This window comes from Thamnophis sirtalis, unplaced genomic scaffold (assembly GCF_051295495.1).
Source record: "Thamnophis sirtalis isolate CommonGarterSnake01/CBP01778 unplaced genomic scaffold, rThaSir2_p1.2 scaffold_5, whole genome shotgun sequence".
In the NCBI taxonomy this organism is placed as follows: domain Eukaryota; kingdom Metazoa; phylum Chordata; class Lepidosauria; order Squamata; family Natricidae; genus Thamnophis; species Thamnophis sirtalis.
Window position 1 is genome coordinate 1,900,144 of NW_028261385.1, and position 24,569 is coordinate 1,924,712.

At 49.4% G+C, this 24,569-nt stretch overlaps 1 protein-coding gene across 3 annotated transcripts in view; it reads right to left on the bottom strand.

The window, feature by feature from the left end:
- Window positions 1–14,461: 14,461 nt before the first annotated feature.
- PHF24 (PHD finger protein 24) overlaps window positions 14,462–24,569 on the bottom strand; it is a 37,254-nt gene continuing 27,146 nt past the window's right edge. For 2 of the 3 annotated variants that reach the window (XM_087715203.1, XM_087715202.1), the window contains exon 8: window positions 14,462–15,428. In XM_087715203.1, coding sequence (XP_087571329.1) covers window positions 15,329–15,428 — 100 coding nt within the window. In that variant the 3' untranslated portion in view covers window positions 14,462–15,328. The remainder of the gene's footprint in view (window positions 15,429–24,569) is intronic. The other variant, XM_087715204.1, reaches the window with a different exon arrangement.

Genomic DNA, 24,569 nt, shown 5'->3' on the forward strand with positions numbered 1-24,569 from the left:
GTAAATAGAAGCCCTTCTTCCTCTGCTTCCCTGCCGGCTCTGTCTGGATTGTGCCTCCCCAGAGCAGCCGGTGGGGGCCAACCTGGTCCTACACGCCAGGAGCCGGAATCCCCTTTCCTGTTTTGGGCACTGAGGAGGCCCCCCTCCGCGTCCCTCCCGTTTCTGTGCACACAGAGACCCTGCGATGTTGGCCGGACAGACCACCTCCAGCAAGCGTTGGGGTCACAACAAGGACCCGCCATTCAAGGGTGCTTCTGACTTTGTATTCGAATAGAACCTTCATGAGGACTAACCTCTTCTCGGCTGTGTTGGCTTTTCATCTGGATCCTGGGGAAGGGCTGGCGGGAGTGGTCCCGGACGGCTCCCTGGGGAAGGGGAGAAGGAAGGTGGGCTGCTGTTGAGCACTGCCGGAGGCTGGGAGGGGGTCTTGATATCGTCTGATGCTGGTGGGGGGGGGGAGGGATGTTGTGTGTTTCCTGGGAGGTGGGCGAAGGGCTGTGGGCACCGGGGGGGGGGGGGGTCGAGAGGCCGCCTTTATTTTCACTTTTCAGAGGGAGAATTTTCAAGAAACGTTTCTTCATCTTTTGACGAGGATTATGCTGTGTTTTGGGCCAGGGCTGGTAGGGGGGCTGGGTCTGGGTCTGGGTCTGGGGGGGCTTCAGGGGAGGGGAGATACAGGGGAGGGGAGATAAGGGCCCGAGGGGCTTTGCAAGAGGACATCTTCTCATCTTCTCCCCCCTCTTCCCCTCCCAAGTTCAAATCTTGGGTCAAGACTCTTTTTTTTGGGGGGGGGGATTTCCACCCACCCTTTTCAGTCTGAATTTTCTCTTGACTGAAACTTAAGAGGTGCTTCCTTGGGGGTCCCCTCAGTCTCTTCCTGCCAAGGCCCCCACCGGGTTGACCCTCCTTTGGGCTGGGTGGGGGGAGCCGAGGGGGCGCCCCCAGCCACTCCCTGTATAGTGTACACAACCGAATGCTTCCCTCCCGATGGTTTGGGACCCCCGGGAATGGCCAACTACCTACATCCTTGAGCCCCACCCCCCTTCCCTTGCTCCCTTCCTTTCTTTGGGCACCCTCTGGGGTGAGTGTGTGTGAGTGTGTGTGTGTGTGTTTTCCCACTACGTGGGCTGCTGACCCGGCAGGCCGAGATGAGGGAGGGTGGGGGGGCCATTCCTTGCTGGGTGCCCCCATTTCAGGGAGACCCTGGGTGGTTTTATAGCGTTTTTTTGGATTTTCTCCTTTTGTAATGTCCTGTATTAATATTTAAAAGAAAAATAAAGTATTTTAAAAACAGGGGGTTGTGTTGTCTGTGAAGCTCCAGGATGGCCCCCCCCCCGACTCTTGTGAGGAGCCCTGCAGGGAGAGCCCCCCCCCCACGAGGCTTCTCAGGCGCTGGCTGCCCTGTGGGGGGGGGGGCAGCTGTCACCCCACAGAGAAGGGCTGGCCGGGCTCTTTGCAAGAGGGGGGCACAGGACCCCTCCCCCTCTGCCCCCCCCAGGCTGAGTTGGGGGCGTCTTTTGTCATCAAACGCCAAATTTTTACGGAAGTGCCTTTGCGAAGTCCTCGGCTTACAACAGTTCATTTAGTGCAGTGTTTCTCAACCTTGGCAACTTGGAAGATGTCCGGACTTCAACTCCCAGAATTCCCCAGCCAGCGAATGCTGGCTGGGGAATTCTGGGAGTTGAAGTCCGGACATCTTCAAGTTGCCAAGGTTGAGAAACACTGCCTTAGAATCCCCTTGGTCACATGGTCAGAAGTCAGAAGCATGGCAAATGGCTCACACTTATGACGGTCGCAGGGTGTCCCAGGCTCACGTGATCCCCTTTTGCAACCTCCTGACAAGCCCGGTTCACTTAACAACCATCTTTCTAACTTATTGGCCGCAGTGATTCACTTAACTACCGTGGCAAGAAAGGTTGTATAAAGGGGCAAAATTCACGTAGCGGCTATCTTGCTTAGCCGCACGGAAATCTTCGGTTCAGTTGTGGTCATGCGTTGAGGACCACCTCCACCGAGTGTCCTCAGACCCCCCCCACCTCTTCCGCCTGGTCCCCCCAGGAGAGAGGAGGGGGAGAATAAGAAAGCCCATCCAGAAATACACAATTTTGACGAAAACCAGGCCACCAAGAACAGAAGCAAGCCGATGATTCATGGAGCCTCGAATTGTCCCTTGGCTCCAGTTGGCCACGACAAGCTACCCTAGACTCCCCCCCGCCGCCCCCCAGGACAGCGCTGCCCATTTTGGGAGCTGCCGGTGGGCCTGGGTGGGCATTGAGAGCTCCCCTTCTCCCCCTTCCCAACGGATCCCTCCTGGCAGCCCCACCACCACCTGCCTCGGCTCTCCACTGGGTTGAAAAACATTTCTAATGGAGGATGCGCCTGGAGAGGAGGAGGGAAAAATCTCTCCAGATCAGGACTGCTATAATGCCAGCCCCCCCCCAGCCCACCCCCAATGCCTGGCCGAAGCCTCCCAGTCTTCTCCTTATAGGGGATGCAGAGTCCCCCTCCCCTCTCCCCCAAGGACAATATCCAGGGCTGGGGGGTGGGGGAGTCAGCCCAGCAGCCCAGTGACGGGTGGAAGAGCCAGAGCCGAAGGGGTTTGCTGTGGGTTCTGTTCTGCAGGAGTAAAGGGGTACGGTCAGTGGGCTCCCCCAGGGCCCATTCTTGGCCCAGGCGATCTGCCCTCTTTTGGCCTGACTCAGAGGACAGAACGGGGAAGGGGAAATACCACTCGGGACACAAACCCTGACTCCAGATGACCTCACAGGGCTGCATCAGGGAGCCAAATCCAGTAGGATGATTTTAAGAGCTCCTGGGGAGGCAGGAGTGGGAAGGCAGCTGGGGGGGGCACTATGGGGAGGATGACTAGCAGACCCCCAGCTGGGGATGAGCAAGCAGGGTGATGCAGCAGCTGAAAGGCCAACAGAAAGACCATATCCAGCTGTGGGAGATTCCATAATTCTGCTGGTTAGACCTGGGTGAATGTCCTGTGTCCAGTGCTGGCTAAAGTCAGCCTTCATAATAATAAGAGTAGAGGAAGAGGAGGAGGGAGGAGAAGGTGGACAGGGCAGGGCAGAGCAGGGCAGAGTGGAATAGAGCAGTGTTTCTCAACCTTGGCCACTTGAAGATGTCTGGACTTCAACTCCCAGAATTCCCCAGCCAGCATTCGCTGGCTGGGGAATTCTGAGAGTTGAAGTCCAGACATCTTCAAGTAGCCAAGGTTGAGAAACACTGGAATAGAGGAGCCTAGAAGAGTTAAAAGAACAGAGCAGAAGGTTAAAAAGAGGAGAATCTGAGAAGAGCTCAGGGCTCAGCTGAGCCCTCTTGCCTTGACAGGAGTGATGCCCCTGGGTGAATTCTGGTGGAGAAAAGGGCCGGTTGAGGTGGGAGGATCAGGTGCTTGCCGAGAAACCTGGAGACGAAGAATTCTAGGCCTCTCTTAAACATGAAAGCTGGCTGGAAAACTTTGGGTGGTTTTATGGGGTTGGGGGTCAATTTGCAGAATCTTTCTTTGAGGGGATACCCACCTGTCCACATAGACCCCTCCCATGCAATGAGTTCTCCTCCTTGCATCAGCTTACAAATTACAGCTTACAACCTTACATCAGTGCTGGTGCTTCATCCAATTAATCAGTAAATCAGCTTGGTCTCCCAGAGTTGTGGGTCTCCATCACTGGAGGTCTTTAAGAAAAAAAATGGACAATAATTTGTCTGAAATGATACATAGGGGTCTCCTGTCTCAGGCGGAGTCAGACTAGAAGACCTCCAAGGTCCCTTTCAGCCAGTGGTGGGATTCAAGTAATTTAACAACCGGTCCTCTGCCCTAATGATTTCTTCCAACAACCAGTTCACCAAACTGCTCAGAAAGTTAACAACCGGTTCTCCCAAAGTGGTGTGAACTGGGCTGAATCCCACCACTGCTTTCAGCTCTAGGATTCCAAGTCCACCCATTTTAAAGCATGCTGGTGGAGGAATTCTGGGAATTGAAGTCAGAGACCCAACCTGGAACTAAGGAGGAACTTTGTGACCAAGAGAACCATGAATCAACGACAAAGATTATATCCCAGAGCTGTGGGTTCTTCCTTGCCGGAGGTTCCTAAGAAAAGATTGGATGGCCATTTTATCTGTGATGGAACAAGGACTCCTGCCTTGGGCAGGGGGTTAGACTAGAAGACCTCCAAGACTTCTATGCAGAGGGATTCAATCAAGATCAAGGGAGGTAGCAATACCACTCTATAAAGCCTTAGTAAGGTCACACCTAGAGTACTGCATCCAGTTTTAGCAATAGCAATAGCAGTTAGACTTATATACCGCTTCAAAGGGCTTTCAGCCCTCTCTAAGCGGTTTACAGAGTCAGCATATCGCCCCCACAGTCTGGGTCCTCATTTTACCCACCTCGGAAGGATGGAAGGCTGAGTCAACCTTGAGCCGGTGAGATTTGAACCGCCGAACTGCAGAACTGCAGTCAGCTGAAGTGGCCTGCAGTGCTGCACCCTAACCACTGCACCACCTCGGCTCTTGGTTGCCATGATAGAAAAAAAGATGCGGAGACTCTAGAAAGAGGGCAGAGAAGAGCAACCAGGATGATGAGGGGACTGGAGGCTAAAACATACAATGAAAAGGTGCAGGAACTGAACCTGGCTGGTCTAGGGAAGAGAAGGACCAGGGGAGACAGGAGAGCAGCCTTCCAGTATTTGAGGGGCTGCCAAAGAGAGGAGTTGCGGGTCAAGCTATTCTCCAAAGCACCCGAAAGTCAGATAAAGAATAATGGATGGAAACGGATCCAGGAGAGATTCAACCTGGAAATAAGGAGAAATTTGTGACAATGAGACCAGCAATCAACCAATGGATCAGAAGTTGCCTTCGGAGGTTGTGGCAGCTTCACCACTTGAGACTTTCAAGCAGAGATTGGACGCCATTCGTCAGAAATGGTGTAGGGTCTCCTGTTTGGGCGGTGGGTTGGACTAGATGACCTACAGGGTCCCTTTCAACTCTGCTAATCAGCTATGCCTTGTATATAGTCAGAGCCTGCCACTTCCGGCTCTTGCTCTCTCTCTGTCTCAGTGCTCTGCTGCCCTCTGGTGGCCAAAGAGATACTGGTGAGAAACTCCAGGAGCAGCAGGAGAGAAAGTCTATTACTCTCTGCTCCTGTATGAGGAGGCTCTACTTAGTTCTCAGGGCCAATCGGAGTAAAAAAAAAAAAAAAGCCATAGCACTATCAGAGCTAGGCAACTCCGTGTCTATGGAGAGTCTCCCTCATCCTAAAAGAGGATTTGACAGATTATTTGGGTATTAAAAGTTTCTTTATCTCTCTTCCGTGGGAAATGGCCATCACTGATGCTGCTCCTGACGGCTTGAAGCCCATGTTTGCAAACGACGGTTGTATATAGAGTTTCAATATCCATGATAGCTAAGATAGTGCTGCCAAGAAGATTGCCAAAGAGTTTCAGTTTTCTTAGGAAGATTGTGGTGTCTCTTATGTAGACGATGACATCTACAGTGGCTTATCAGATCAAATTGAATTACGTATGAGTAGAGGTTGTCTGGAGAAGAAGAGGGTGATTTCATGACGTTTCCCTTTTCCAGAGAGATTTTGCCAGCCGGAATTTACTTTCTAACTGCCAATCCCACCATTGTGCCAACTTTGTTCCTTCAGAGACACGTAATATGCCATGAATTTTCACCAGCAATAGTTTGTATTTCTTTTTATCTATTTAACTGTAACATTTAAATAAAAAATAAATAAATTAAAAAAAAAGTTTCTTTATCATGTGGAATGGGGAAAAAATGAATAATTACCCTTAAGATTAGTTGTTCTGTTTGCTTCACCTAACTAAAACAAATGAAACAGGATATTGGTATCAATACCCCCTGAGAAATGGATGTCATGTCTCTGTTTTGGGAGATTGTGTATGAGGTCTACGTGACACAGGAAGGCCAGGTACTTTGGGGATGATTAATAAGTTCGCTAAGAGTATAAAAGACTGTAAACAACTGCCCTTCGGGGTTCACATTTTGCTTGAGCAATCGCTCCTGAACCTTTGCACAAATAAACCTCTCGCTCTGACAAAGAGCTGGTCTGGTCTCATTTTCTGCTACAAACCAAGTCATGGTTGTCTCAAAGGTGCTTTTTTAAGAAGCATGTCAGAGTTTTGGCAGTGTGAGTATTATTATGATGACAAGAGAAGCCCAGGAACTCATCACAGCACCCAGAGCCTTTTAGACAATTAACAGGGGTTTATATACAAAGATATACAGACATAAAGGTGGTAGATAAAAACCTCTCCCCACACAGACAGCTCGGACACAAGGAGAGAAAAGGAGAGAGAGAGAGAGAGGGAGGGAGGGAGGGAGGGAGGGAAAGAGAGGCCCTCTGATACCCACCGGTCCTCCCATGCAATGAGTTCTCCTCCTTGCATCAGCTTACAAATTACAGCTTACAACCTTACATCAGCTGGCAGCTATTAAATCCTCAGTGCCTGACAAGGCAACTGGAGTCTCTGGGTTTTCTCTGAAGACGTTTCGCTTCTCATCCAAGAAGCTTCTTCAGAGCTGAAGCTCCTCCTTGGATCAAGGAGAGCCCAGTTGCCTCTTGAAAAAACACCTTCGGGCAACTGCATGTGTCTCGTGTGGAGGCTGGCAGGCCACAGGGCAGATGACGGGCACGCCATGCAATCAGCAGGCCTCACCCAAAGCATCGTTCCTGTCAGTCAAGGGACACCAGTTTGGGGGGGGGGAGCAAAAGAGGAGCACTGCCCTCCCCTGGGTGAGGCTTTCTCCCAGCCTCCTCCCCTCCTGCAGGGGTCTGGAGAGCTGGCTCTGCAGATTGGCCTGGGGACCCAAAAGGGAGGAGGACCACTCTGGAGGTGGTGGCTGGACTAATTCTCTCTCCCTCCCTCTCCCTCTCTCCCTCTCCCTCTCTCTCTCTCTCTCTCTCTCTCTCTCTCTCTCTCTCTCCCACCACCACCACCGATTACCTTTTAATTAATATCATTGTACTTTTATTGTTTAGGCTTATTGTTTCATTGCTTTGCTATTATGTTTACATTTTGTTTTTGTTTTTTCCATTTTTCTGTTTCACTCTTGTTAGACACCCAAAGTACCCCCAGGGCAGGGGTGAAATCCAGCAGGTTCTGGAGAACCGGTAGCAAAAATTTTAAGTAGTTCGGAGAACCAGCAAATTCCACCTGTGTGTCTGGGGCTTTACTCTCCTTCATCTTGGACGGGGCTGCATTGCCCCAACAGACCTCGTGTGTAATCTGCCCCCCTCCCGCCCCCCTGCTGGATTTGTGACTCCTGCTCCAGGGGCAGGTACCAATTGTAGCTTTGGGCTGTGAACCACTTATGCCCAGGGGTGAAATCCAGCCGGTTCTGACAGGTTCTGGAGAACCGGCAGGGGAAATTTTGAGTACTTCGGAGAACTGGCAAATGCCACCTGTGGCCCCCGAGGGGGGGAGGGAAGGGGGATTCTGCAGTATCTTTCCCCTGCCACGCCCACCAAGCCACGCCCACAGAACCGGTAGTACAAAAAAAAACGAATTTCACCCCCCCGCTTATGTCCCCTTCCTGGATGAAGCAGCCCTCCTTTCGGTCGTTCATGCCCTGGTCACCTCCCAGATGGATTACTGCAATGTGTGCTCTGCATGGGGCCACCCTTGGAGATTATCCGCAACAATGCAGCAGGGTGAGCAGTTCTGGGTTCCCTGGTGCTGCTGTCCATGTAGCCACCCGTGTTACGTGAGATGCTCCTGTTGCTGGTTGGCTTCTGAATCCAATTCAAGGGGTTGGTTCCCACCTTCCAAGGCCTTCGTGGCCTGGGACCAGGTTCCCCGAGGAGCCGTTGTGCCCCAGTTACACTCTCCCCTCGGCAATGCAGGACGGTGTTCACTGTAACACACTAAGACAGAACCCCATGGAGGCTTCCTGGGTCCCTGCCTGTTCACCCAAGGTCCCAATGGTTGAGAGGTAACCCACCCAAGGCAAGTGGAGGCCCCTGGGAAGCCAGCATCTCTCTGGGTGGGAAACCAACTGTCAGCCTCTGCTTTGCTGCTGCTTCGGCTGCCATTGAAACGGGGAGGGAGGGCATGGTATTTGGGAGGGGCTACTAATTGTGCTGGAGGAAGATTCTGGAGTTTCTGCTGCCTGTCTTACTGCGCATGCGGAGGAGGTTTCCCGCCAAGGCCAACGGCACCGACATTCCATCTGGGTGATGCCTTTCGAAGTTATCTCACACCTGACACTTGGGAGAATTATGATTGGACTGCAACTGGGATGCCAAGGGGTGGGGGAATGGGTTATTCTATATATCACTCGCTTTCGCGCCTAAATAATCAGACTTCGCTTTGCTACGCTTCTGATCATTTATAATTAGTAAAAGTACACTTGATTTCTACCAATGGACTCACGTGGTTTTATTTCCTAATTACTCAATGAAGAGGTGGTGACACCAACCTTCCAGGAATGGTCTGAGATCCTAAGGGTTATGCCCCAAATGGAGTGGAAATGAAAAGTTCAACAAAAATCTTTATTGCACTACTTTTGAATTCCTCCCCCCCCCCATTTTTTTTTACACTGATTTTCATAAATAAAAGCCAATAGGAAAAAGGCCAGAACGAATCCAGGACTGGATGGGAATCACTTTCTTTTCTACAATGCCTGAATTGGCCAAGGAGTCCTTTTCTATGGTTATTACGCTCTACATGGGGCAGCCCTTGAAGAGTATTCGGAGACTTCAACTCGTCCAGAACGCAGCCGCGCGAGCGATTGTGGGTGCACCTCGGTACACCCACGTTACACCTCTCCTCCGCGAGCTGCACTGGTTACCGATTGGTCTCCAGATACGCTTCAAGGTGCTAGTCGTCACTTATAAAGCCCTTCATGGCATCGGACCTGGGTACTTGAGAGACCGCCTGCTGCCAATCACCTCCACTAGACCGATCAGATCCCACAGATTAGGCCTCCTCCGAATCCCATCCACTGGCCAATGCCGATTGGCGACCACCCGGGGGAGGGCCTTCTCTGTAGCAGCTCCGGCCCTCTGGAATGAACTCCCCGTGGAGATTCGGACCCTCACCTCTCTCCAGGCCTTCCGGAAAGCCCTTAAAACCTGGCTGTGCCGGCAGGCCTGGGGGTGATGAGTTCCCCTCCCCTCTCGACTTGTGTGGTTGCGTGATTCTTGCTTATTTTAATTATCTGTATTCTGTTCTATGTTCCCCTTTCCCCTTTTTGAATTGTTCGCTGCCCTGAGTCCCTCCCGGAGAAGGGCGGCATACAAATAATAAAATTCAATTCAATTCAATTCAATTACGTTTCAAAAAGCAGATTCTCTAACACGTTGTTTTTCCTTCCTGGCATATCGTGGGATGCTTGTCAGCAACAGAATCTCTTTGGCAGACGGTCAAGGCAGGAAGCCCTGGAAAAGATACCGCAATGCATGAAGACTTCAGATTTCTTCTTCCTTCCTTCCTTCCTTCCTTCCTTCCTTCCTTCCTTCTCTCTCTCATTCGTTCATTCTCTCTCTCTCTCTCTAAAAAGAAGCAGATGCTCTTAAACTCCTTTACAAATTAGGAAGAGTATCTCACCTTCTTCTCTCTTGCTCTGGACTTTTCTGTAAATATATTAGTGTGGCTAATTGTATAGCTAACTTCCTATAAACGTTTGCACAAATAATTTGTTACTAGTGTTAAAAAAAACTCCATCCTTTATTCCAAGATGTAATCTTACGTTTTGTTCTTTGGTCCCTGGAGAGGAGATTAAAATGTACCAGCCTGTGCCATGTGAAATCTCACAAAAGACGGCCAGGATTCTTGTCTAACCCCACCTCCCCCCTTTCAATGGATAGCTTGTTAAGCATAAGCCACACACACACAATAACCCCCTACTTAACTATGCAACCCCCACAATAATATTGCAAGAAGACCAAGTAATGTACATAATTTATTCATGTCACAGAGTTTGGGCTGTTTTACTACAGAATTAACAGGAGCCGCTGAGAGGGGGGGGAGGGGGTAGTCCTGGGGTCTGGTCCATGGATTCAGGAATCCCTGGGGGACCTGATGAAAAAGGTGACTTCTCAGTCCTGAAAGGGGCTTCCAGAAACAAGTGGGGGGCACCAGGAAGGCCACACAGCACCTTTTCCACGAACATCTGCTGGTCTTCTGCATCTGCATCAGCAGCTCAGCTGGTCTCCCGTTTCTCCTAAATTCGGGGGAGTCTTTATCAAGAGACCTGTGTGCTCCCTCCCTCCAGGGCTTCGGGGCTGACTGGGGACCCTCCAGAGACACCAAACCATCCCAAGTCAGGAGGATTCATTGGGGCAGCTCCCGGTGGTTTCACAGGAGGAAATGGGGCACGGGGGGCCTCAAAGATGCCCCCCAAAAGGCAATCGGAGTTTCTTGACGTCTTCTGTGAAAATGTTGCATTTTCATCCAAGGGGCTTCTTCAGTTCTGACTGAATAGTGGTGGATGGAAGGATTTATATTCTTTGCAGTCCTCTGGTTGTCCGTCCTCTTTCTGAGAGTCCTTGAGGCCAGTCTGTGCCCTCAGGGTCAGCTGAATGGTACAAATGGAGCTCCCTTTGAAAGGACTGTGTTGTTAAACAGGAGATGGATGGTGTCGTATCCTTCCCCCTCTGTTGAGGACAGTTTTTACATGGATGGCCTTGGGAAGGCCACACTTGGAATGCTTCATTCAGTTTTGGACGCCACAATGTAGAAAAGATGTGGAGACTCTGGAAAGAGTGCAGAGAAGAGCAACAAAGATGACTAGGGGACTGGAGGCTAAAACATATGAAGAACGGTTGCAGGAACTGGGTGTGTCTAGTTTAATGAAAAAAAGGACCAGGGGAGACATGATAGCAGTCTTCCCATATCTCAGGGGCTTCCCCAAAGAAGAGGGAGTCAAACTATTCTCCAAGGCACCTGAGTGTAGAATAAAGAAGCAATGGGTGAAAATTAATCAAGGAGAGAAGCATCCTAGAACTAAGGAGGAATTTCCAAGATCACGTGAAGGGTTAATACCACTTTACAAGGCCTTGGGAAGGCCACACTTGGAATCCTGCATCCAGTTTTGGTCACCACGATGTAGAAAAGATGTGGAGACTCTAGAAAGAGTGCAGAGAAGAGCAACAAAGAGGATTAGGGGACTGGAGACTAAAACATATGAAGAACGATTGCAGGAACTGGGGAGGTCTAGTTTAATGAAAAGAAGGACCAGGGGAGACATGATGGGAGTCTTCCAATATCTCAGGGGTTGCCCCAGAGAAGAGGGAGTCAAGCTATTCTCCAAAGCACCTGAGGGTAGAACAAGAAGCAACGGATGGAAACTAATCAAGGAGAGAAGCAACTTAGAACTGAGGAGGAATTTCCTGACAATTAGATTAGAACAATTAATCAGTGGAAAAACTTGCCTCCAAAAGTTATAAATGCTCCAACACTGGAAGTCTTTAAGATGTTGGATAGCCATTTGTCTGGAACGGTCTAGGGTTTCCTGCCTAAGCAGGGGGTTGGACTAGAAGATCTCCAAGGTCCCTTCCAGCTCTGTTATTCTGTTTTCATATATAGGGTGATGCCCCTTTGACCCCTCTTTCAAACTATGGTCCCTCTCTGTCCGGAATGTGGATTTTGCTGTCTTCAAGAGAGTTGACTTCATCTCGGAACCGCTGAATCTCATCCTGATGCGTTTGCCCTTCTGCGTTGCGTTTGTGAAATGGTTGTTTTGTTTCCCCAGCACCCAGGTCTGCCCACCTCTTGCTGCATTGCACTGCATAGACCACAAGGCTCCCTTTGTCTCTGGGGGGGTCTTGTCCCTGCGGTGGACCAGCTTCTGCCTCTTAGGAAGCCAATGACCAACGTCCAAAGTGCTAAAGGCCTGAATGATGACTGCGATGAGTCTAAATCCTTCCATTCTCCGACAGTCAGAACTGAAGAAGCTTCTCGGAGAAGCGAAATGTCTTCCAAGGGGAAAAAAGCAAGGAAGCCCAGTTGCCTGCTGGAAAAAGCACCTGTGGGACAACCGTGACCCAGAGGATGGAGAATCTCGGTAGATGTTCAGGCACCAGGATCTCCTTCTCCTGGTCCCCTAAGACCCCAGGGAGTCTCCACGGGGAGACGGATGGGACCAGCCGGATTGCCACTTCCGGCTGCCAAGGCCTTGGATTGGGGGGGGGGGGCGTCATGCTTGGTCTTTGGCTGGTTGCCCTGCAGGACAGGGGGGCTCTTGCCTCATCCTGCAACATGGCTCTTGGAAGGAGGAGGAGGAGACCCAAGGGATGGCAAGGCCAGCCAGGCCTCCAGGGGCTCAAACCCCCATCCAGGCAAGGTCTTTTCCTGGGCAGGCAGAAGCTTCCGGTCAGAGGATGATGGCTTAGGAGAGGCCAGGATGGTGTGAACAAACTTCCACATTTGAAAATGTGGAATCACACCGTTCTAGATGTCAACTTGACTTCCTGACCATGCCCTTAAGAGCAGCAGAAATGGAGTACAGGGAAGTCCCTGACTTAAGACCAGAATTGAGAAACTGAAATTTTTGAATGCTAGGTGAGACATTTCTTAAGGGAGCGTTGCCCCATTTTACCACCTTTCTTGCCACAGTCGTTAAGTGAAGCACTGCAGTTGTTATGTTAGTAACATGGTTGTTAAGTGAATCTGACTTCCCCCTCGACTTTGCTCGCCAGAAGGTTGGAAAAAGGGGATCACGGGACACGGCGGCCGTCAAGAGTCAGTGGCCAAGGATCTGAATTTGGATCATGTGACCACGGGGATGTTGCAACGGTCGTAAGTGTGAAAAATGGGGGGAAAGTCAACTTTTCTAGTGCCCTTGTAATTTTCAGTGGTCGCTAACTGAATGCTTATACGTCGGGGACAGGAGTGGGTTCCGGCAGGCACTACCGCCGGTTCACTTATGGCTGTGTGTGTGCTTGATCTGCGCTATGCGCGCATCCGTAGTTCAATAAAAATTGTTCTGCGCATGCGCAGAAGCCCAAAACAAGATGGTGGCATGTATGGCGCCACCAGGAGAACCGCTTCAGGGGCAGGGCAGGCCTGGATTGCTGCCGGTTCCAAACTGGTGGGAATGCACCCCTATCTGGGGGAGAACCCATATCTCAGGTTTCCCCTGGGGTTATGGGGAGGCAGACCAACCCCCTAGAATTCCCTCTCATCTTCTCCACCAGGTGTCAAACCCAAGGCTTACAGGCCGGATCCAGGCCACGGGGGGATTAGATCCAGCCTGCGGGGCCACCCTGGAAACAGCGAAGGGCCGGCCCTCTACAATGCTTCTGCCAGTGAAAAGGGGCTCCGGGCTCTGTTTTAGGTTGCGACAGCCTCCCGCAACCGTCTGCCAGTGAAAAGGGAGCTCGGGAGGAAACGGTTTTCGCTGGCCGAGCGCTTGGGCCACCACAGGATCCTCTGACACGAGAGACATTGGCCTGCCCCCCCCGCCTCCCCGAGTTTAAACACAATCCTGATGCAGCCCTCAACGAAATCGACTTTAACAGCCTTGTCCCACACAACGCCCGGCTTTGCTAGAAAGGAGGCTGCCCCCCCACCCCCACCCCAGTTTAATTTTAGCCCAGGGAACCAGCTGCTCCCCAACAAACCCTGGTTTTCTTTGTTGCTGGCCTGGGCTGATCTTATGGCTTTGATCTGAAGTTTTTCTTCCCTTCGACCCCCCCCCCCCAACCCAGTGGGAATTCTGCAAGGAGCCGCAGGGGTTCCCCCCTTTCTCCCACAAAACGGGACTGGCCACTGCAGGCAGGCTGCAGTGAAGGCCGATGGGTCAGCCAGGACCCCAGGCGGGGGATTCACCAGGTGTCCACCTCGGGGGTGGGTGGGGGGGGTTTGATGTTCAGGCAGGACCTGCAAAATAGCTGCCGAAGCCAAGCAAGGTTCCCTTCTGAAGCCGAGGGTCCCATTTGTCCGGGATGATTTAAGGTCTGCTTGAGCAGGGGGTTGGACTAGAAGACCTCCGAGGTCCCTTCCAACTCGGTTATTCTATGTTCAAACGGAGCAACGCAGAGGAAACCTGGCCACAGGGCCTGCCCTGCCCCTCGGCTCGGAGGGGGGGGGGGCTGAGGAACTTGGGAATCCAATCCCCCCCCCCTGTTTGCATGCAGATGGTGAAAGTTTCTAAGTCCCTCCCCCAAATACAGTCAATGATTTCCAGAACTCTTCAACACCCCCCCAAGAGGCTGGAAGGAGGGCAGGAAATGGAGGGATAAATCATGTTGGGGGGGGGGGCTTTGATTTTCGGGTGCAGACAAGCCAAGGCGGGGTGGGGGGGGGGTGGCTTCACTGGCTGGCAATGTTGCTGCCCTGGCAGGAGGCATCTTCTTGGCCAGCAGGACGGGGGGTTTGGGGCTGAGATCCCGGTGCTCTCCAAGGGAAAAAGCGGTTCTTACTGAGACACCCCCTGGGTGGGATCAGCTCCTCCTGTGCTGGGGAGGAAAAGGAGGAAGGGGGGGGGGGAAATGCAGCCGCTGAATGTGCTCCTGGCAGACTGTGCCAAGGTGGACCTGGCATTCTCCCAGGTGGCAAAGGCGGCGTCTCTTTGGGAGGAAGATTGGGGCAGCACCCAGGAAACCCCCTGGCCCCACTTTCCTTAGGAAGGAGCTCTTTAGCAGAAGACCAGGGACAAGGAAGGGGAGGGGCCGCAGTGGGTGGAGCTGGCTCCCAGTCAGCCCCCCAGAAGCTCCAGGGTGAAAGCGGTGGGGCCACTGGAGTGCCAAAACAGCCCAGCCGGTTGTGGCCTGGTTTCCTTGGCCAGCCAGAAAGCAGAGTCTGCAGTGAAGCCGGCCTCAGTTTCCCCCTCGCTCTCCGAGCTGCTGCGCTCCGTCCATCTTGGCCGGCCAGAAAACCCTCGGCTTGGCCCTGCCGTGAAGAGTGGGGGGGGGGGCTGACGGATGCTCCAGTTTCGTTTCCAGAGGCTGGGGTGCTGTGGGAACATCTGGATTCAGAGTCAAACAATCAAAGGAAGGGGGAACGGAAGAAACCTGGCAGCTCTGGCATTGGGGCTCCCCAGACAGGAGGCTACAGTCTCTGATGGAAACGGGCTGCTCTCCCCCTCAGCCCTCATTCTGCCCCTCTGCCCACGGGGGGGGGGGCTGCAGGGACAGGGAGAGAGAGAGGGAGGGGAGGGGGTATCCGGAGGGCAAAGGGGCTCCCATCAGCCCTTCTGCGAGTGCCCTGGCGGGTGTGTGTGTGTGTGTGCAGCTCCCGGGGGGGCACTTTGGGGCAGCCAGTCCAGGGTCCGTCACGATGGCAAGAAGCTCCTTCCCTTGACTCCTCCGAGGAGGCCATGCCTGGCCTTCTCCTGGCTCCGTCACACGGCCTCACATCGATGGCTTGAGATGGATGGCGGCACTGTTGGGCCGGGCAGCAAGGATGTAGACGGTGCTTTCTCTCAAAAAGGCCGGCCAGGTGACGGTCCTGCTGGGGACAAAAGAGAAGACAACCGGGTGAGTCTCAACCCTCCTGGCCATGGTTGTCCCCAAAGACCACTGGACTTCCGTGGGTTTTGCTTTTTCTTTGAAAACATTTCGCTTCTCATCCAAGAAGCTTCTTTAGTTCTAACTGGCTGGCGGGGAAACAAAGTCGGTCAGAACTGAAGTTGTTTCCGGGATGAGAAATGAAATGTTTTCGAAGGAAAAAAAACCCCCAAGGAAGTCCAGGTATCTTTTGGAAAAGCAGCTTTGAGACCACCGGATGGAGGCTGGCTCCAGCCCCTCCACCAAGCAGCGGGAGGAGAGGGCTCAATCTGAGGGGCGCCCCATTGCTTGAGGCCAGGGGTGCATGGCCAGAGCTGCGAGTGGCCTGGTGCCATCTCCCCCCTCCCTGCAATCTCTTTCTTCCCCTCCCTCCCTCCCTCCCTCCTTTCTCTCTTTAAGAAAAGCATTTCACAAATAGTGCATTGAGAAACACTGAAAATAATGCACCACACACTCCCCTGGGAGCATACTCTAAAATATAGGGTTTTTAAAAAATAAAATGAAACTTTTTAATATTTTCTTTTGCTGGAAATTATGCTCCCAGACTCAGACCTGTAATTTAAGGAAAAGCCAATACCCTGAGCTCTGTCAGCACTCGACATGATGAATAAATTTATTTAAGTATTTTTGAGTCGTTCTGCCAATATTGACGCAAACAATTTATAGTCTGAGTTTAAAAGGGAATCGGTCTGTAATTCTTAATCTGTAGTAAATCGGCCTCCTATTTTGGTAAAAGTGTAGTATATGCTTCTGACCATATTTTGGGTATCCTCTGACATCACCTCATTCATAACTTCTAACAATGGAAATTCACACAAGCTCAAAATCTGAGAGAAAACTTTTACAAGATGTTCTATAGATGGCATTTAGATCCTAAAAAGCTGGCTTCTATGTATCCGAATGTACAGCCTAAATGTTGGAGATATGGCTCTCTCGATGCTACGTATTATCATATATGGTGGACCTGCCAAAAGGTTAAGGCATTTTGGATAAAAATATGGTGGGTTATGCAAAATATCTTTAAAAGAAGGATAAAGTTTACCCCTCAGTTATTCTTACTAGGTATATGTACTGACTTTACAGCGGTAGAGACTAACTTGATTCTGCATCTAATAACGGCAGCAAGACTGTTGGTGGCGCAATACTGGAAGAAGGAAGACTTGCCTACAATTCAAGAATGGACATTGAAAGTCACAAACTTAGCCGAGATGGCTAAAATATCGGCAGATCTTAAAGATCACTCAAATGAGAGATATAAACGAGACTGGAAAAAATGGATTGACTATATACAAAATAAACACGGGACCAAGAAATTCCAGTTAGCCTATGCTTAAGATCAGAAATGATTTAAATTGTTTAAAGTTAGCTCAGCAAGAAGAAGCTAAGGTCAATCTAGAATGTCATTAATTTCTTTATTTCTTTTTTCTCAATAGATTTTAGACTGTGTTAGTTAAAAATCCATACCGTGTACGGGTTCTGGGAAGTCGGGGGGGGGGGAAGGAGGAGGGGGGTTGGGGGGGAGGGTGGAGGGAGGGAGGGGTATACATTAGGCTAAATTAAAACTATTTTGACACACAAAAAATTGTATTTCGATGTCTTACTGATTGAGGAATGATGAAATGTTTGTTTTAAAAGAAATAAAACTTTTGAACCGAAAAACAAAACAAAACAATGGAAGAGGCAACGAAATAGAAGAATATGGAAAAGTAGCAGGACTGAAAATAAATAAAGATAAAACAAAGATCTTGACTAAGAATATATCAACAAGACAAAAGGAAGAACTGGCGGGAACTTTGGAGATGCAAGTTACGAATAAGGTCAAATGCTTGGGGATATACTTAACAGCAAGATGTAGTGCCCTTAAAGAGAACAATTACTATAAGCTTAAACAACAGATCGCGATGGAGCTGAAGAAATGGGAAAATTTACAACTATCGATGATAGGGAGAATATCTACAATTAAAATGAACATTTTACCTAGAATCTTACATCTGTTCCAGACAATTCCAATTAGACTAGGGAAGGAATACTTTAATGACTTAAATAAAATAGTGTTGAAGTACACCTGGCAGGGGAAAAAAGCATAAGAATAAAACTTAAACCGTTACAAGATGCAAGAATAAGAGGCAGGCTGGGCCTTCTGGAATTATATTACCAGGCAGCAAGTTTGATGTGGGTTAAAGGATGGATAACATTAAGGAACACTACATTATTGACAGTTGAAGGACATTAAAAGAGAATTTGACAACTAGACAGATTATTTGGGTATTAAAGTTTCTTTACCATGTGGAATGGGAAAAAGGAATGATTACCTTTAAGATTAGTTGTTCTGTTTGCTTCACCTAACTAAAACAAAATGAAACAGGATATTGGTATCAATACCCCCTGAGTAATGGATGTCATGTCTCTGTTTTGGGAGATCGTGTACGAGGCCTACATGACACAGGAAGGCCAGGTATTTGGGGATGATTGATAAGTTGTCTAAGAGTATAAAAGACTGTAAACAACTGCCAAAAACTGTTCAGATTTTGCTTGGCCAATCGGTCCTGAACCTTTGCGCAAATAAACCTCTCCCTCTGACAAAAAGCTGGTCTTGTCTTATTTTCTGCTACAACATGATCTATTGCTGGGATGGCATGCTTTTTTATGGAACAAGGGAATAAAATCACGGGGGTGTTTTAGAAGACATTACCTACGGGAGGCCTTGCTACTAAATTGAGAGAAGATTAAAAGACAATACTATCTAAAAATTCCAGTCTGGCTATCAACCATTGAAGCCTTTTCATATTCAATAATATACAAAAAGGAACAAACATTTAGATATGGTGAACTATTGAATGCAGAGGGTGAACTTAAATCTATGCAAGAACTGGAACAGGAAGGAATAAAGATGAACTGGTTTTCTTATGTGCAAATACAATCTAGATATGAGAAAGATCATAAAGAGGAAGGTTTTTTATGATAAAATGAATCACCTAGAAAACTTTTTGATGGGTACTGATGAAAAAGTAATTAAAAAAAACTTTTATTGACACTTATTAGAGGTTAAGTTAGAAGAAGAACAAGTTAAAGAATCTATGATAGCCTGGAGGGGTGGATTTTGGACATGGGATTGAATTAGAGATGTGGTAGAAATTGTGGTGTCAAAATTATAAAATGACAATGTCAACAGCATATAAAGAAAATTTGTATAAGATGTTTCACAGGTGGCATCTACCTCCGACAAGAATAGCAAGAATGTTCAAGAACAAATCTGAAAAGTGTTGGAAATGTCATCAGACACCGGGCTCGTATTACCACATGTGGTGGACTTGCGCAGAAGCTAAAAGATATCGGACTAAGATCCACACGTGGTTGGAGAAAATGACACAAAAACATATAGACTTAAAACCAGAGATTTTTTTAAATTGGGAATTATACCAGAAATATATAATAGAAATTTGAAATATTTGATTGTAAATGTTTTAATAGTAGCTAGAATTGTATCTGCAAAAAACGGGAAAAATGAGAAAATACTAACGCAGAAGGAAACTATTCAAAAAATAATGGAGTGTGCGGAAATGAGTAAATTGACATTTGAAATTAGAGAACAAGAAGATGAACAATTTTATAAGTTTTGGGACTTGTTCTATCAATGGTTAGATAAAAAATCATGGTAATGGAAAATGTTGGAGAACTGCTTATATTTAATAGAATGATATATGCAATACTTTAAGAGTTTAGCATTGTTAAACAGATTAGAACAATGTAATGGAATAATGTTGTATGATCTCAATATATAGAATATTCCGCTTAAAATATAGAAATAATAATTGGAGTTGAACTATTGATGCAAAATGATGTTGTATGTATGAATTCAATACTTGGAATAACTCATTTAAAATTAAGGAATAATAATTACAGTTGAATAATTGTTATATAATGATAATAATGTTCTTATGTTTATCTAATGAATAATTTGTGATTCGATACGTAACTGGTGACCATGAAAAGGACGCACAAAATTTTGAAACCAAATGACACGCTATATGAAATGGAAGGAGGTTTTATGTGTTTTATGCCTTTCTTTGTTTTTGTTTGTTTAAAAATAAAAATAAAATTATAGAAAAAAAGAAGGAGACCGTCTACAATTTGAGACAAGTGGCTGTCCAGTCTCTTTTTAAAAGCATCCACAACTTCTGAAGGCAACTTCTGTTCCACTGGTTAATTGTCCTCCCTGTTAGGAAGTTTCTCCTTAATTCCAGGTTGCTTCACTCCTTGGTTAATTTCCATCTGTTGCTTCTTGTCCTGCTTTCAGGTGCTTTGGAGAATTTGGCCCCCTCTTCTTTGGGGCAGCCCCTCAAATACTGGAATACTGCTATCATGCCACCCACTGGTCCTTCTTTCCTCTGGACTAGTGATACGCCAATCCTGCAACCGTTCTTCGTATATTTTAGTTTCCAGATTTTTAATCATCCTAGTTGCTCCTTTCTGTACTTTTTCCAAATTCTCAACATTAGTTTTGGTTTATGTGGTGACCGAAACTGGAGGCATTATATTCCAGGTGTGGCCTTATTAAGGCTTTATAAAGCGGTACTGATACTTTGGCTCCAAGATCACTGCAGATGGGGATTGCAGCCAAGAAATTAAAAGGCGCTCCTGGGGAGGAAAGCAAATCTAGACAGCAGACTAAAAAGCAGAGACATCACCCTGCCAACAAAAGTATAGTCAAGGCTTATGGTTTTCCCAGTTGCCATGGATGGCTGTGAAGGTTGGACCATAAGGAAGGCTGAGCACCAAAGAACGGAGGCCTTTGAACTCTGGTGCTGGAGAAGACTCCTGCATTGAGTCCCTTGGACTGCAAGCCGATCCAACTGGTCAGTCCTAGACTGCTCTTTAGAAGGCCAGACCCTGAAGGGGAAACTCAAAGGCTTTGGCCACCTAAGGAGAAGGAAGAAGGACTCCCTGGAGAAGAGCCTCATGCTGGGAACGATGGAAGGCAAAAGAAGAAGAAGGGGACGGCAGAGAAGGAGGTGGCTGGATGGAGTCACAGAAGCAGTCGGCATGAGCTTCAATGGACTCCAGAGGATGGTAAAGTACGGGAAGGCCTTGAGGAATATGGTCCATGGAATTACAATGGGTTGGAGAAGACTCCTGCATTGAGTCCCTTGGACTGCAAGCTGATCCAACTGGTCAATCCTAGAGGAGATCAACCCTGACTGCTCTTAGAAGAGGAAACTCAAATGCTTTGGCCACCTGATGAGAAGGAGGAAGGACTCCCTGGAGAGGAGCCTCATGCTGGGAAGGACAGAGGGCAAAAGAAGAAGGGACGACAGAGAAGGAGGTGGCTGGATGGAGTCACTGAAGCAGTCGGAGTGAGCTTCAATGGACTCCAGAGGAAGGGAGAGGACAGGAAGGCCTGGAGGAATGTTGTCCAGGGGGCCGCAATGTGTTGGACATAACTTCGCAACTAACAACAACAACGGATACTTCCGGTGATTTTGATTCTATGCCTCTGTTTATGCAGCCAAGGATTGTATTAGCTTTTTTGGCTGCTGCCACAAACAGCTGGCAGATGTGGCCAACTTGACTTGCCAGGTGTCTCTAGCTTGAGAGGGTCTCCTAGGGGTAGAACTAAGGTAATGGTGTGGGATGTTGGCCCCATTGCTTAAAATACCTACGGGCAAACGAGGGAGGGAGCAGCAGAAGCACATTAGTGGTGGTGCACAGATGGCGCCATTTTGCTGGCTGGGAACATCAATCATTTTTGTCCAGTCTGTGTCCGGCCAAGAGGTGGAAGTGAGATTTACGAAAGGACCATGTAGTTGTGTTAGACAGTGAAAGTGGAGGGATCGACTGCACATTTTACACAAATGACGGGGGAAGTGGACCAAGAAAATGGATCTGTGTATCTTTGCGTGAAACTTTAAAGACATGGGATTTGTGCAAAGCATTAATTAAGCAGGTGACCGTTGTGTGCTGGGTGAGATGCGCCTGTTATCAGGAGGGATTGTCAAGTGAGAAGAGGAGAGTCCTTCCACCTCCTTCCTTGTAGGTAGTCCTCAACCTATGACCACAGTTGAGCCCCAAATCTCTGTTGCTAAGCAAGACAGTTGTTAACCACGTTTTGCCCCATTTTGCAACCTTTCTTGCCACAGTTGTTAAGTGAATCACTGCAGCTGTTAAGTTGGTCACACGATTGTTAAGTGAATCCGGCTTCCCCATTGACGTTGCTTGTCAGAAGGTCGCAAAAGGGGACCACGTGACCCAGGGACACGGCGGCCGTCATAAATATGAGTCAGCTGGCAAGTTGTCTGAAATCTGATCACGTGATCGCGGGGATGCTACAAACGGTTGGGTGAAAAAAACGGTCATAATTCAGAGCCATAATTTTTTCAGTGCCGTTGTACTTTCGAACGGTCACTAAATGAACTGTTATAAGTCGAGGACCACCTATAGAAGAAATCAATTGATTAGATATCCTTTCTGATCAAGTAAACATGGAGACCCAACAAGTGAAGCTCTCCTTAATTTAAGGGGGAAAAAAACCCTTTTCCAAGATTCTTTGTTGCTCTGTTTGTGGTCCAGCCAGATGCTCCTCATCCCACACTTTGAGTTCATTGATTAACCACCACCAAGATCCTACGGGATTGGGCGGCATATAAATCTATTAAAAGTTAAAAGTTAAAGTTAAAGATGAAGAAAGGGGCATCCCGCCCTTCTGCTGGATGCCACATGCAGATCCTGGGTTTTGTACTTGGCACGCTTCTCTTGCACAACCAGGCCTCCTGCCTTTTCAAGAGGGTGGCACAGTGCCAGGGTGCTTGGCAAGGGCTTCGGCGTCCAGAGGAATGGAGGCTGGCATCCCCGCATGCCCCCTGTGGATTTTCTCCAGGCCTGAGTGGGTGAGCTGGCAGCGCCCACAATGCAAACGGCAGGCAGAAGGAATTGGACAGCGGGGCAGTCTAGCCTTCTCCGGATCGCTCCCTGACCGGAGATTCACAGCTCCAGCAGGAAGCCCGTTCTCTGCCTGCCTCCTTCTTGACCACGGCTGCCCGGCTGAGCCAGGTGCCATCCCTCCCACGCCTCTGAAGATTCACAGCGTGCGCCGCTGCCAACTATCTCCATGGCAACACCAGTGCCTCATCGCAATTCCTAACGAGGCCGAGCTGATTGCCGACTCCTCTCGCCAGCAGAGCCCAAAGGTAGAAGCGGCCACAGGGAGGGAGGTCTTCCAGGGGGGGGCAAGAAGTAGGACCTTTGTGGGGATTCCGCTCGTGAAATGTTGGCCTCTGGACTGGCTGGCGAGCCTGTCCCGGCTCAGCATAACAGAACCACAGAGTTGGAAGGGACCCTGGAGGTCTTCTAGTCCAACCCCCTGCTCAAGCAGGAGACCCTACACCCACGATGGCAAACCTATGGCACGTGTGCCAGAAGTGCCACGCAGAGCCCTTTCACGCCATCGCCAGCTGCTCTTCTGTTTTCCAGCTGCCCTTTGTAGGCACCAGAGCGCTGGACGGTGGCCTGGAAAACGGCCAGAAACACAGGGCACCTTTGGGTCATTTGGCTGTTTTCAGGTCATCTGTTTGGGGAGCATTTTCGGGGTCAAAACAGCCAGAAAAAAGCCCAAAAAACAGGCAGGTGTGTGCCAGCCAATGGTGGCTTCCAGATCTCGTTGTAATCAGTACGGTGCAACGTGGCCGGGCGCCCACCACATGAATGCGTGCAGTGCGCACATGTGCTCTTACTGCCCGTGACACTCTAGCTGCTCGGTGGAGCGTCGCACAGGCATCATGCGCTCGGTGTGCCTGTGTGGAAGGTCCAAAAACTTCAAATGCCGGGAAGGAGCATGGGTGGGCGGGTGGGCGCTAGAACGGTACCTGGTGCTCACCGGAAGGCCTGTATCGGGTTGTACCGGTCGTAACCCACCACTGGTGCCAGCCAACTAGTCTTTGAATTCCTGGGGCTCTGGCGCAGGCGCGTGCATGCATGTTCCAGGTTGGGCACAGTGCCAAGAAGGTTTGCCCTATACTTTCCCCCACAAACGGCTGTCCCCCACTCCTTTAAACTCCCCCCCGTGATGGAGCAACCTCAGCCTCTTTTAAGCCTTTTCTCCAAGCCCCTTTTCAGCCCCCCCCCCACTCCAGAAGTCATGAGAGAAAGAGAGATTTGGCTGCAGAAGGAATGTGGGCATCTTTTCACCCAACGGGGCAAGGCAACTGTCCATCTCCCCAAATGGGGACACCTGTCGATCACCCTCCTTGTTCCCCAGATTGGAAGAAGGTGTGAAAGGAAGAGCAGCGGTGACTCTGACTCTCAACACCAAAGCTGGAGACCCTGGCAATTGCTCCGCTGCTCCCTTCTTGGCCCTCTGCTGAACTCCGTCTCTGATTCACGCGGGGCCAGAGCGGCTGAGCCGGGGTAACGAAGGGAAGTCCGTTAGCTAGGTGGTTAATTGGGCTTGGGATTTGTCTCCCCTGATTCCCCTGCTTGTTTTCCTCCGCCATGGCGTCTAAAGCAGGGCCCTCCCCTCTTTGGCAACGTTCCCCCGTCTCCCCGCAGGGATTCGGACCCTCACCTCTCTCCAGGCCTTCCGAAAAGCCGTCAAAACCTGGCTTTGCCGGCAGGCCTGGGGGTGATGAGTTCCCTCCCCTCTCGACATGTATGGTTGTGCGACTGTTGTTTACTTTTATTATTTGTATTTTGTTTTTTTATGTTCCCCTTTTTCCCCCTTGAATTGTTCGCTGCCCTGAGTCCTCCCGGAGAAGGGCGGCATACAAATAATAAAATTCCATTCCATTCCATTCTATTCGTTCAAGCCTTGTGGACTTCAACGGCCAGGATTCCTCAGCCAGCACTGCTCCCTGGGGGATTACGGCAGTTGAAGTCCCCAAGTCTCAAAGAGGTTGCAGAGGTTAAGAAACAGACAAATCTCACTGCTCTTTTGGGGGAGCCAAAGGCTGCATTAGTAGATGGAGGGAACATTGTGGATGTAATTTGCCTTGAAGTTCACCCATACTGGCTGGGGAATTCTGGGAATTGAAGTCCACAAGTCTCAAAGTTGCCAGGTTTGGAAAGCTGTGGTTTAAACCGCAAAGCTGTTAAG